The sequence below is a fragment of the Wolffia australiana genome, chromosome 15, assembly GCF_029677425.1.
Source record: "Wolffia australiana isolate 7733 chromosome 15, ASM2967742v1".
NCBI classification, from domain to species: Eukaryota; Viridiplantae; Streptophyta; class Magnoliopsida; order Alismatales; family Araceae; genus Wolffia; species Wolffia australiana.
In genome coordinates, this window is record NC_135849.1 from 12,112,212 (window position 1) to 12,126,349 (window position 14,138).

Sequence of the window (14,138 nt, forward strand, 5' to 3'; positions counted from 1 at the left end):
AAAATGAAATACAAGGAGACAACGAAGATAGAAGAAATTATCTACTAGGCTAAGGATAGTTTTGCAAGAAATAGTAAAGTCAATTCTGTATTTAAGAGAGTTAAATGAAAAAAGCATCCTGGTAAGGTGGGACCAAAGCCACAAAATGTTACATTGAATGAGCCATCTGTTGTCACTACATTCCTCATTCCATGGGTCAACTATTGGGAGGATGACATCGTTGATTTGACACTAGACCAAAGGATCCATCACCAGCAAGAAGTTTTCATGGCTCACAAATATGCTATCAGCCCACCTGATAGAGTTTGGTTCTACTCCATGGTGAAGTGGGGAAGAAAAGGCGGCCTAGAAGGATGTGCTAGGTATGCACTCAAATCATAATAAATTATTCCAATGATAATGGATAAGCATTGCCCACACTTTGGTGCATCATTCATTTATGTGTATTATCATTATTGTCCCCTTAATTTCAGCATCTGAGCTGAACACAATTGTTGTTTTGCCAATTGTTGTAAGAGGAGGCACAAATCTCGATGTAGTATGCATTGAGGTTAGCTAATGATTCATTTGATGGCGCCATGATGTCATCACAACCATGAGATGATCCATCAAGACAAGTGCAATATACACGATGCTACCAACAAGAATTCATTTTTTGTATTTGAAAGACAAAATGGGTACAAAAAATCGACCTATGTCAAGTAATGACTTGAGATCAAAAGACCGAAACATCCTAATGTCACACAAATGAAATCTTCTGAAAATTCTGCAACAAATGTGATATCATATTTTCAAGTGCGATATGAGCTTCCCTAGCCGATAAAGCCCACTTTTCCTCTCTTCGATTCCCTTTCACCTGCTAAACCACAACGTGAGCTAGTAACAAAGTGAAATGAAAATAAGTTCATTGAGTGAACTATGATATCAATAAGACCTACACGTATACACATTAAATATGGGTAGTTCATGAAGATTCTTGTTTGTCATTGATGTCACTGTCGAGACAGATGCCTTACCATTGTTCTATTTTCTCCTTGTCACCAACACTTCATGCACATGAGATCCTCAATTCTAGGTGCCTCTAGTAAGGCTTGCTCATAGGTGACTATTGAACACCTAATAAAGAACAACCATTCTAATGGAGCACTTGTCTCGGACACTAATAGATATTCACAAACAATCTTCGCTAGTGTAGGGTAGATGAGAACACCTTTACAATTCCACAATTTGCATGCATTTTTACCACCTCTTTGGTACATTCTACGTAGGAAGCTGTCAAATTCATCTAACAAAGATGGTGATATTTTTTGTGTTAGGGGTTCATTGATCAGGGTCTAATTAACCTGGGCCCATTAAAGTGGTTATTGTTGATTGACAGTATTTGCATCGCCTTTGCCTAGTGTGACTGATGGTTCAATAGGGAAACTAACTGATATAAAATACAACCCTTGAACAATGGATCAAGTAGGCAACAACAAGGATGACATCATTGTTCCATAGGCCAGAATTTGTTTATACATGGAAATGCATGTGCTCCTCAATGAGACTCGCTCATCGTGGAAAGCCACCTGCCAATGAACACTGAGGCACTAGAGACTCATAGCATGACTTCATCCATGTGTCAGGATAGTGCCTGCACTAATTGAAGGAAATCTCCAACAACTAACTCTGTGGACCCGCTCGCGTGATATATTCTGTAGGCAAACAGAACGAACATGAAGGAAAACTCATAAAACAGCTCCCAGTCTTCAAGACAAATATTCATTTATTTTTCTCCTATTTTGAATAAGGTAGCACTTGCATCAATCACTTTTCAAATCACAATAGCTTCCTCAAGCATATCTTGAGTGCTAATCCATTACATTAAGCAGTGAAGTAGATAACATTGGCTTTGATTTATGCCATACAAAGTTGTGCATAATACATTCATCACTTTCTACTTCAAGGAATGGCCCAAACCAATGCATTTCTGGGATGAGTCTCCCTCGTCTTGGCCATCCTCCAACTAAGAGTCACTGTCATACAAGTCAGACATATTTGTGATATCATTCTCTGTCTCCACTATGGGTGCCATCGGTGAGATAACAAAACTCTTAAGTGCCAACAGAAAGGCGATGTTATTATGCATGTGATGGACCGAACATGTCATCTAGCACTGAAGCCTACATTTTTTTTTTAATCGCTCAATTTTCTTCCTGCCACGGCCATCATTCTTTTGTTGCTTTATGCATTGTCCATCTTCATTACGCAAAAATAAACTCTTACCGATATCCTTACGTGATATTCATTTTTCCGTTCATTATGGGATACAGAGTCTTGTGCGTTTTTACAATATGAATAGTCTTTCTACTACATGCAATTAATTATAACTATCCTTTATCCCAGCCGAAACTTAGAGAGTCAACTCACACCCACTGATTAATTTAATGAATTGTAATATATTTACAATCAATATTAAAAAAATCAGGCTACAAAGAAATGTAAGTTAATCTACACCACACACGCGTGACGGTCCGTTGCGTACGGGAAGACAATTGGACATGGATCGCTGAGAAGAAGGCGACAACCACGGGGAAAACGGCTGAAAAATAATTTCTAAAACCAGTAAATTGAAAAAAACGGGGGCTTTTCGTTTTCTTCTCGCTTGATCTGTTGCGAGAGGGAGACTAAGTCGATGGCGATGGCGACAGAACCCATCTTCACCTTCCTACGCAGCGGCAATTAAGGGATGAGTCACTGGCTTTGATATGTTGTTCAGGTAAGGGAACGACGCAGGAGAATATGGCTGCACGGCGAAGCGGAGGTGGCACCGCCGTTGAGATGAAGGAGATGGAGGCGGAGGCGAAGAGAAAAGCGGGTCTCCGGCTGGTGCGATACGACGAGCTGCCGGATTTTCTCAAGGACAACGAGTACATCCTCGATTACTACCGCTCCGAATGGCCTCTTCGCGACGCCATTCTCAGCGTCTTCTCCTGGCACAACGAGACGCTCAACGTCTGGACGTAATTCCGCAACCTCCGATCGTTATCGCCCTATCCTCTTCTCATCTCTATCTCTCTAAATAAGCCTCTCTTTCTCTCTCTCTCTATTTATTTGTATATATCTACCCACATGTCCATCTCCCTCATCATTTCTCTTTCTTTTTCTCTCTCTCACTCTATCTATGTATCTATCTATATATCCATATCTCTCATCACCTCTCTTTCTTTCTCTCTCACTCTCACTCTATCCATCTCTCTCATCACCTCTCTTTCTTTCTCTCTCACTCTCACTCTATCCATCTCTCGCATCATCTCTCTTTGTTTCTCTCTCCCTCTCACTTATCCATCTCTTTATATATCCATCTCTCTTTATTTCTCTTTCACTTTCTATCTAGCTATCGATCTGTATATCCATCTCTCTCATCATCTATCATCATTTGTCATCATCTCTCTTTCTCTCTCACTTTCACTCTGTATATCTATCTATACATCTCTCTTTCGCTCTCACTCTCACTCCGTATATCTGTCTATATATCTCTCTTTCTCTCTCACTCTCACTCACTCTATCTATCTCTATATGTATCCAACAACCTACATATCCATCTGTATCATCATCTCTCTTTCTTTCTCTCTCTCTATCTCTATTTATGCATCTATATATCTCCCTTGTCACTCTTCCCTCTAGCCATCCATGCATCTCAACTATCCACCAACCTACCTATCTCTCTCATCATGTCTCTTTTTCTTTCTTTCGCGCTCTCTCTCGTTCTATGCATGTATGTGCGTATGTATCTATCTATCTATCTATCTATCTACCCATCTACCCACCTATTCATCCGAACGATATATATATATATATATATCGTCTATCCATCTATTTCTCCATCCCTCAATATATCTCTCTTTGATTTGTCCGATCGATCGGTGGACAGGCATTTGGGAGGATTCATCTTGTTCCTTGCGTTATATCTCGCAAGCTCGTTCGAAGTCATCGAGGCCGCACAGCTGCTCGTCCCGGGTTTCTCCTTCAACGGCACAACGGCGTGGAGTATCGTGGGAAGCAAATCCCTGGTAAAACGATAACCCCACCTTATCAAATATTCACCTCTACGTTTCCTGAAAGTTGATACCTCTGGGCTTTGGGTGGAATCAGGATACACCAGAGTCGGACTGGGCAGTGCCGAGATGGCCGAGAGGGGTGTTCATGGTGGGCTCTTTGGTCTGCCTTGGGTGCAGCGCCATATCGCACCTTCTAGCCTGCCATTCCCATCGCCTGAGCATCTTCCTCTGGAGCATGGACTACTTCGGCATCTCCTTCATGATCGTCACCTCCTTCTTCGCGCCCATCTACTACGCCTTCCTCTGTCAACCTCTCTATAGATTTCTCTATCTTTCTACCATCTCTGCACTGGGAGGGGTCTCGTTCTACGTGCTGCTTAGCCCCGCCATGAGCGCGCCAAAGTACCGGAAGCTAAGGGCGGGGCTCTTCCTCGCCATGGGCTGCTCCGGCGTGGTGCCGGCGGCGCATGCGGCGGTGCTGAGCTGGGGATACAAGGCTTGTCGCGTGGCGCTGTCCCTGGAAGCGATGATGGCGGCAGCCTACGGTGGTGGCGCATGGGTTTACGTGAGTAGAGTGCCGGAGAAGTGGAGGCCTGGTATGTTTGATCTGGCGGGGCATAGCCATCAGATTTTCCACCTCTTCGTTCTTTTGGGAGCTATGCTTCATTACGTCGCCATTGCCGTCCTGCTTAATTGGCGAGATGGCCACCCTTGTCCGCGTCTGCAGTGAGCCGTTGATGGTCTCCCCTTGATCTCACTTCCTAGAGAACGCTTCCTCAATCAATCAATCAACCAAGCAACCAACCAAAGTTTTGAATTGATCTATTTAAAAGTCCGCCTGTCTTTCTGTGTATTTATCTATTTAATTTTGTGAGATCATGCTTGCGCCGTCTTCCTAGTCGAGCGAATCTACGCAGTCTTCCTAGGCTTTTGGGGTGATCTCCTCTTTGATCAATGGAGCGGTTTGGATGGCGTCTTTGAAGGTTCTCCAGCTGTCCCAGACATGTAGAGTTTTGGTATGTGTTGATTAAGATGCCATTGATCTCATTTGTGTCAAGTTCTTTGCCTTCTTACTTTTGTCGTCCTTGCATCGTGTTGTCCGCAACTTCAAATACAGCTAGGGGCATAATGTGTAACATATTGAATATTTATTTGTCTATCTCTAACTTAGGCTTAAGGCTAGAATCTTGGGAAGAATATTTCAGTCCAAGGTATCGTAAATACGAGAATACGTCCTAGAAAAGGTTGGGTCTTGGGTGGAGTAAAACTGTGGATATTAAATAAAAGAAGATCGTTATTCAGTATATTAATTTAAAAACTGAATATTAAACTTATGATGCGAGACAGAATATCACTATCTCGTTTGAGTTTACTTTGTGAAACTTATGTTGGGATACTTTTGTTATTGTTTAAATGGTACTTTTGTTAGTATTTTATTTTTCATGAGTTGGTAAAAAAGAAACGTGAAGTAATTCCATCTGGAGTAACAACTTATAATTTTTGTGTTGTGTCATGAAATTATAAAGTAGCTAGGATAATTCACTAAAAATTCTAATCTCGTGGTTTGTTAATTTATGATGTTAACCAATAGACAAATAACATGGTTTCTGTGGTTTATCATAAATTATGGTGTATATGTATGTGGAAGTAAAAACTAATAATTAAGTTACACATAAACAGAAATAATTGTCAAAACCTATTTAACGTTGTCACTGATAGATATTATGTGGCCGTCAACTCTATTGCAAATTTATATTATGTTTAGTTCATTGAAATAAAATTTCATTCATTATCATTCTCATGAGATGTTTATAATGAAGATCTCCAATACATAAAATGTGTTAGTGAATTATGATGCGATGACAATATATTGTTAGTTGGTCATTCAACAACTATTCTAAATAGTTATATTTGAAGGATATGCATTCTACTGTCCAGAAGGAATAACAGTATCTCATCTAACTTATATGATAAGTATGGCTGAACCTGTGGCGATTATTTTATAAACATTATGGACAGTGAATGCTCTTTAAGGAAAGAGTTCACTAGATTGATTTGCATGAATGCCTAAATAGAATTATCCCTAATGTTAGTCAAGTTGATTCATGTCACGATCGTGTAAGTGGTTCTTACACATGAGACACCACAGATATATGGTGGATGTGTGATCATAAGCTGACTATGACCTAATAGTCCCTAATCATTGATATCAAATGACTATTAGCTCATAATATAACAAGTGTAAATAATGGTAATAAAGTGGTCAAGATGTGATTGTTTGCCTTGGTATATGAGGAGATTTACTCAATGAAGAAAAGGCATCAAATCCTTGTCAAGGTACTAGAGATATTGGAGAAGGTATTCTCAAATGATCCCAAATAGTATTTAATAAAATGATACATTAGGCTTTCATGATTAACCATACCCAAAGTCATTTGGAAATATTGCACGAATTAAGAATTATACAAATATGGCAATTAATGATGGTAAAGGTTCCATGAGATAGTTCATTACTTCTATGTATCTTCTAAAGCACAAGGTGTAGCTTTGCACCCCACAAATGGAAAATTTAACCTATCAATTGGGTTAAATTGATCCTTGATTAATTAATATACATTTAGATATACTTAATCAATAAGGTTAAGTAACAAAAATTTATGGAGCGCACTAGTCCACGCCATCAAAGACATCTTCGGAGCCACCATCATTGTCATCGACGTGCCGCTAGTTCGCGTCCAGCCTAACCGGCATGCCAAGGCGAAAGTGAAGACACCTGGGTTTAATAACCCAGGTGAAAGCATGACCGCGCCATCAAATGTTTTGCTTTTTGCCAGCTCTTGCCCATTTTATTTGTTGTTTTACTGTGTTCGTGTTTCGGTTTTTGTTGTGTCAGTATCCACCATGTCGTGTTCGTGTTCGTATCGCCGCACGTTGTGTCTACTCATGTCATCGAATATGCGTCAAACCAGTTTGTATTTTGTGTTAAAGAGGGGAGTCCCATGTATAAGACCCCCCCATCCTTAGTAAGGCCACTTGTGCCCTTACTAAGGGCTCTCCTGCCCTTAGTAAGGGCCATCGCACCCCTATATAAGGGGCACGATGGAGCCCTAGCCAATCAGACCAGATAATTATTTTGAAAGATTTTTTTGTTCAAGCTTGGTCTCAACGAGAGGAAAGAAGGAAAGGAGCAGGAAGAAGGGAGAGAATGTAGAGGAAGAAGGAGCCACTTGTGCCGCTCACGCGCCATTCTACCTGCAGAGGTCACCAGACCTCCGTGCGCTCTTTTCCCCTTGACCGAGTTACGAGCACTACGTCCTGGTCGCGCCAACGAGCAATGCCATTGGTGTCCATGAATCGCTGTACGAATCTGTACGACAGCCCCGCATCCACCGTTCCCTGCACGCGTGCCCCGCGGACCAAAAAAAAAGTCGGACGGTGAGGCTTTGTCCCGCGTGCGTGTGATTTATCTTCAACCCATCGATGTGTTCGCATGCTCAAGTGGCCCCCGATGAGGTCTGTTGAGATGCCCTGGCATGGCTACGTAATTACATCGTGGACCGGTGACCTGACAACGCGTGCTCACATTGACATTGTCGATGCCCCAACGAGACTTCCCCCGCAATCCCACGTGAGGCTGTGCAACCCACTCCACCGCATAGTGATGATTCCATAGCTTCAAATCAACCCCACTGCTGTCGCTCGTGCCTTTTGACTGTGTGAGCTGCCTGCTTGCTGCCGCACTCTCACGCACCATCACGTGTCGCCAAGCTACCGCTACCGCTACCACCGTCGTCCCTCGCGCCCACACTATGCCTGGCAAAGACCAATTGCATGCGCGCCATCGCACCACCTCACAGCCCACCTGCCGATGCATGGAGTTCGCACCCCATGCTCATGCCACCGGCCACTGTTCGCCACCGCTGTCCATCTCTGCTCGCATAGATCCGTTATAAGGTCGTGCCCGCGGATTCAGCCATTCTCTTGAGCCGCCTCACCACTGCCCTCTCTCTTCTAGTCCGTACTTCCGATCATCGACGTCAACTCTTGCGTCGCCACGCCATCAGTCGAGCGACATCTCACCACCTCGGGTGTGTCTCCGCTGCATCTGCCTGCACCACTCCTTGCACTAACAAAGATGCTAACGACGAATGCCGCCACCGACGAGGTACGTCATTCCCCTTGCTCGTCAGTTATATTACGTCTTATAGTATATTTTTTGGCTGCACTCCTCCGCGCTTGGGGTAGATTAGGTGAGAGACTATCTATCAAAAACTACAAATTGAGTGATTTCCTAGGTACAGGTCGAGCCTATCAGTTACGTGCGAGCGCCAACGGATTTACTCTGCTTGACACCGTACTAGCCGTTGTCGCTCCGACGAGGGTTAGAAAGTCACCATCACCGTCACTGGTCGCCCACCCTAGAGCTCGGAGCTCGGCAAAACCCCATGAGTTGAGGCCTGCACGTACATATGCCTAGGTTCGCCGTATCACGTAGTTTCATTCCGCTTAGGGATTTACCCATCAGACAACGTCACTAACAACGTCCGACATCATCTTGGTATCAGAGCATCGTCTCGGTACCATCGGACAACGCCCCAGCTGATGTCCGACATTATATTGGTATCAGAGCATCGTCTCGATACCCACCGGACGACCTCCTCGGCGACATTTGGCATCAAAAATTCATTAGGCCATTAAATTTATTAGGTAGTCTGATATGTTGGCCAAGAGGATCGCATGCATAAGATCTATGGGTGTTGCTAAGTATACTTTTTTTCCTTTTGGAAAAATACACGGTCTCACGTACGTCTAACCCAACGGTTGTGCCCGTAGACCAATCCAGTTGTGCCCTGATCACCACACAGGTAGGCATGGAGGACGGATGATGATTTCGTCATCCGTCGTTTGGGTTTCGTCATCCGTCGTTTGGGTTTCACCATCCATTTACATTTAAGTAGATTGACGGATGACTGAACGGAGTAATATCCATCATTCGTCATTCGTTATCCGTCATCCATGACGGACCACGGATGACGAACTTACTGAACGAATGACGGAAAGTACCAATGACTATATTGGATGACGGTAAAAATTGACAGAAATTTCTTTAATTCTTTCCTTCTTTTACTCTTATGCTTCTTCTTTTCTCCAAATTTAGTCTTCATCTTCTGCAGCTTCTTTTCTTCAAATTGCTTATTCAACCCATTTCTTATTCCTCAAATTTCTTATCCAAACGTCTTCTTCTTCTTTGTTATCTTCTTCAAATCTCTTCTATATGTTTAAATCTCGTTTATTTCTTGCAATTTCTTATTCAAGTTGTCAATTTTTTCTTCTTATGCGGATTGTATCCCATAATAGACCTTTCCATGGCCCAAAAGAACACATTGCATACAATCATATATGTTTATAGCCACAGTTGGGATTAAAAGACCCAGATCATGACTTCTAACTGATTGATGCAACAACCTAATATTCAAAAAACGTATAAAAAACAACATATATTATACGAAACCACAACTTTAATTGTGCAAGCACCACTTTGGAGACAAGCATAGATAAGAGAAAAACAGAGATTTCCGAGGTCCAGTCTGTCTTAATTTCTGAAGATATAAGAGAGGAGGGATAGAGCATGTTCTTGTGAGCAGTGGCTTCGAGGACCCTCTTACTTGGAGTTTCTCACCATTGCCAAGCCATCTTCGTGGAAGGAGAGGAGCCCCTTTGGCAAAGGTGAAGGGCCTGAAACCCAAGTTGCATTGTGACAATTAGAGAGAGCTGCAGATGAGATAGTGAGAAAGAGAGAGAGCGAGATGCATAGGGAGAGGAGACATAGAGAGAGGGATGGAGGAGCGACAGAGGGAGAGAGAGTGAAAGGGAGAGAGAGAACATGAGAGAGAGGAAGAGATGAGAGACCTTTCTCTTAGGAGATATGAGACTGATTGAGAGATGTATGAGAGTCAGAGGGAGAGATGGATGGATGGTGGAGGTAATAAACGTAAGAGAGGGAAAGAGAGGGATGTGAGATGGAGTTACAAGAGGGATGTAAGAGAGACGGAGAAAGAGATGGAGGGTGGAGGTAAGCATGTAAACGTAAGAGAGGCAGATATGAGAGGGAGATATATACGGTTGTGGAAGCATGCAAATGTAAATGACTAGGTAGATAAATGGATAGAAGGTAAGTAGGTCCGATTTTGACACTATAAAGGGATAGATGGATGACGAGTGAACTGTAACAGATAGCAATTCAGAGAGAGCGATAGAAAGGGGGTCGTGCTCATACCGTGCTGGAAAGAAGTGTCCGTAGAGCAAAACTTTTAAGACTTCGTGACGACGCTCCGGAATCAGGCCTCTGTCAAGGAAATATGCTGCAGTAACAGGCTCAAGAAACATTAGATATAATAAAAAATTCAGAAAAATAATTAAGAAAATTAAGAAACTAAATACCTCGGCCGTGTCTTCGGATGGAGGCACGTCGATGACATCGCCAGATTGAGTTGTAGGGTGCATCCAATAGTATAATGCACACAACATCTCAATACTCTCGACATCCAAGTTCAATCGTTCTGGCAAGACAATATTACTTCCGACTAAAAAGAGTGGCTCTGCTGGTGTACTTGTCACCGGCACAGAGAGGTACTCCATGGCTAACATTGCGAGGTGTGGATAAGCACGGGCACCGGTGACCATCCACCATTTGGGAGGGCTTTCACCGTCTTGAGTAAGGGGCTCGTTGAGGTAGGCATCCAACTCCTGCTCGGGTCTTGCTTTTGGCTTGGATTGAATGTTAGCTTTGGACTCTTTTATTGTCTTCACAATTGAAGGAGTAAGCTGCTGACAGCCTACATCATCATCCACCTCAATCCGATCGGGATGCTCATCAATACTTAGTGAATTTTTTAGCCAAGATCGCAGATATGCAATAGAGTCTTCAAGAGTTCGAGGATCTAGGAGAGCCATTTTTGTTGCCGGGTCAAGCAGAGCTGCTGCTGTGATGCATTCATTACAGCGTATGATACTCTCATATTTGGCAAATTTATTCTTCATGGCCACACAAGCGTCCCTGATATGTTCCCTCTGTGAGTTTGGTAGCTTGTTCATCACTGCAAATACACCATCCCTGTTAAATCGGTCTAGGACATCGTTGAGGTGATTTGCTACAGTCTTGATCACGACGAGCACCATCGTTGCAGTAACAACCTTAGAACTACTTATGGAGTTCGTTACTTCGAGAAAGACTTCTAAGATTTTGCTAAAATCTTCCAACATCAACCACTCGTCTGCCTCTAAGCTATAATTCTTTGTGCTCGTCGATATGAGCAGACGCGCCATGTGATCTAGAACCTCTCGCTTATCTATGGCACCTCGCAGCATAGTGTAGGTCGAGTTCCACCTTGTGGGGCAGTCCAGCGGCACTTTTTTGTTGTTTGGCATATTGAAATTCTGGCATATCTGCACGTAGTCTGCCCTCCTTTGGGAGGAGCGAGAAATAGCCTTCACTAATTCACAAACCCGGGCCACTGCCTCCCCTAGGGAGGTGCAGGTGCGTCCATACGATGTGTTGATGGGATCTCCGACTTCGTCAAACACAGACATCTCTGTTTCCTTTGGTGTCGCACATAGTGTTTTGAACCCCGCTTGCACGATCAGGTTCAAGACGTGTGCAACACATGTCGGTCACGACTAAAATCTGGATTCATCGCACGCAAGCTTATGGTCAGAAAGTGCATCATAGTACTGTTATTCGCCGCGTTGTCGGTGGTGACTGTAGAAATTTGCATGTTATTCAAAATTGAGGTGCAAATTATAAAATAATTATGGCCAATAACAAGTTGCTTTTGGAATATTTATCATACCTTCGATTGAAGGTTGAAATCTTTGAGGACCGCAACGACGAGTCCGCTCATCGTCTCCCCGTCGTGCTTGTCTTTGATATGACGTAGTCCAAGCACCTACTCTTCAAGCTTCCATTTTGTATCGACCCAATGTCCGGTTATGCCTAACATTGAATGGCCGTTTGGAGTAGTCCAGGCGTCTACCGTGAGGGCCACACGGCGGACGTCATTAAACCTATCCGTTATGGCTGTTTTTTATTGGGTGTAGACTGTCCTACCAGTCTCCTTAATAGCCCATCGTCCATATATCTTTACGTTGGACTGAGCTCTAAATCTCCATGCCCGTTGGAATTGCTCGGTATCGGCAAAGGACCAAGGCAATGCACTACGGGCAATTAGCCGGAGAATTTCTTGCCTCTCCGCCTCCGGAGTTACTCCAGTGAAGTACTGCTTCGTGGATGACAAATTCGAAAACACCTCTGCAACATAACGGTGCGGTGAGGGTGTACATCAGTTCATCGTGTACCTTTCGATGAACCGTTAACAAATGTCGCCAAAAAATATTTGTGCTCCCATCTTTAGGCCGTTGTAAATAGCGTTTAATTGTAGGGTTGATAGCACGACAAAATTCACATATGTACTTTGAGTCCTTTGCTGGCGTGAAGTACTCAAATATTTTTGCTCTAGGTGGCTTCCTCATATTTTGATTCTGACACTGACGTTCATTCCTAACTTCATCCTCAGCCCCAACCGCGGGCTCAACGGCATTTCTCTCATGTGGCACATTGTCCGCACTGGACTCCATACTACACATAAATTTTTGAGGATAAAAAAAATGTCCAAATAGATCTAAAATTTAGAAGAGGAGAGGAGAAAGTAAAAAGACAGGAAAGGAATAAAATGTAGGAATAAAAGAGAAGAAGAAAAGAGAATAAGAAAAATAGGAAGAAGAAAGAGGAAGACAAGAAGAGAATAGGAAAAAAAACATTGAGTGGAGAGGAGAGGCAGGACGAAGATGAGAAGATGAGAGGAGAAAGTAAGAAGACAAGGGAGGAAGAAAATGTGGGAATAAAAGAGAAGATGAAAAGAGAATAAGAAAAATATGAAGAAGAAACAGGGAGACGAGAAGAGAATAGGAAAAAAAACATTGAGTGGAGAGGAGAGGCAGGAAGAAGATGAGAAGATGAGAGGAGAAAGTAAGAAGACAAGGGAGGAAGAAAATGTGAGAATAAAAACTAAACTTTGAAGCTCAGCAAGTCCACATAATTCTAGCTCTATCAGGCGCCTACTTCTTCAAATTGCAGATAAATGTTACGTATGGATAGAAGAGGAAAAATTGCACAAACATCATTCATGATGGAGATTTCAACATTTCACTTACAGATAAATGAATCCACACGAATTATCATTTTGACATTACATCGAACTATCATTTTGACATTGCATCAAGAGTTATCATTGACAGTAGGTATCGAGCTAAAGGTTGCAATGGTGCATATATTGAATTAAAAGATGAAAAAATGAATAAAGAAATGAATAACGAAATTGAGATTCAATGACTGGGAAAAAAACGATTATACACTTTGGACGCAATGCCAACGGATGATACCTGGGAAGAATATGCACCACAAAAGCTGTAACCTGATTCAGGGGGGAGAGTTATAGATGCCACGGTCGGAGAGATGCTTCGAGAGTGAGAGAAGGGACAAACGGAGAGAGGGAGTGGGGCGAGATATGAAGAGGGGGAGAGGGGTTCTCGAAGAAGAGCGCCAAAGGGGGAAGCGCCGAAGGAGGGTTTTTGGGGGAGAGTGAAGACTGAACAGTCTTCTGGGGGGGGGGGTTTCCGTTTTCCGTCACAATCACGTCCGTTCCGTTCCATTTTCATCGATAGACGAATGACGAGATGGAGTGATGGCGGAAACCCCTAGATGATGAAACGGAAACGAATGACGAAAATGACAGAAATTTTTATGAAAAATGGATATCGGAACGGAATTTCGTTCCGATGCGTTCCATTTGTTCATTTCCGTCATTCGTTCCCGTCCTCCATGCTACACAAAGGGGGATTTTATATATAAAGTGTAGTGTTTATCAGCATTTATAGGCGTGGAGCGAGCTTAAATGGACCGATCACATGGACCCTACTCGCCCATGCCCACGATGCAGTAAAAGAAATGAAACAATTGGGAGGAGGCCGCTTGGCTCCCGCAATGTGCCAGTGCCCTGCATCAATGGTGGTGCATGGAGTGTGCATGATCCGCCCGCCTTC

The 14,138-nt window shown here is 43.1% G+C and overlaps 1 protein-coding gene across 1 annotated transcript; it reads left to right on the top strand.

Moving 5' to 3' along the window:
• Positions 1–2,644: 2,644 nt before the first annotated feature.
• Positions 2,645–4,914, top strand: LOC144713231 (heptahelical transmembrane protein ADIPOR2-like). Its single transcript, XM_078587759.1, has 3 exons — positions 2,645–3,002; positions 3,914–4,052; positions 4,135–4,914. The coding sequence occupies exons 1-3, from the start codon at positions 2,782–2,784 to the stop codon at positions 4,768–4,770; spliced, it is 996 nt and encodes a 331-aa protein (XP_078443885.1). The 5' UTR covers positions 2,645–2,781; the 3' UTR covers positions 4,771–4,914.
• The last annotated feature ends 9,224 nt before the right edge of the window (positions 4,915–14,138 follow it).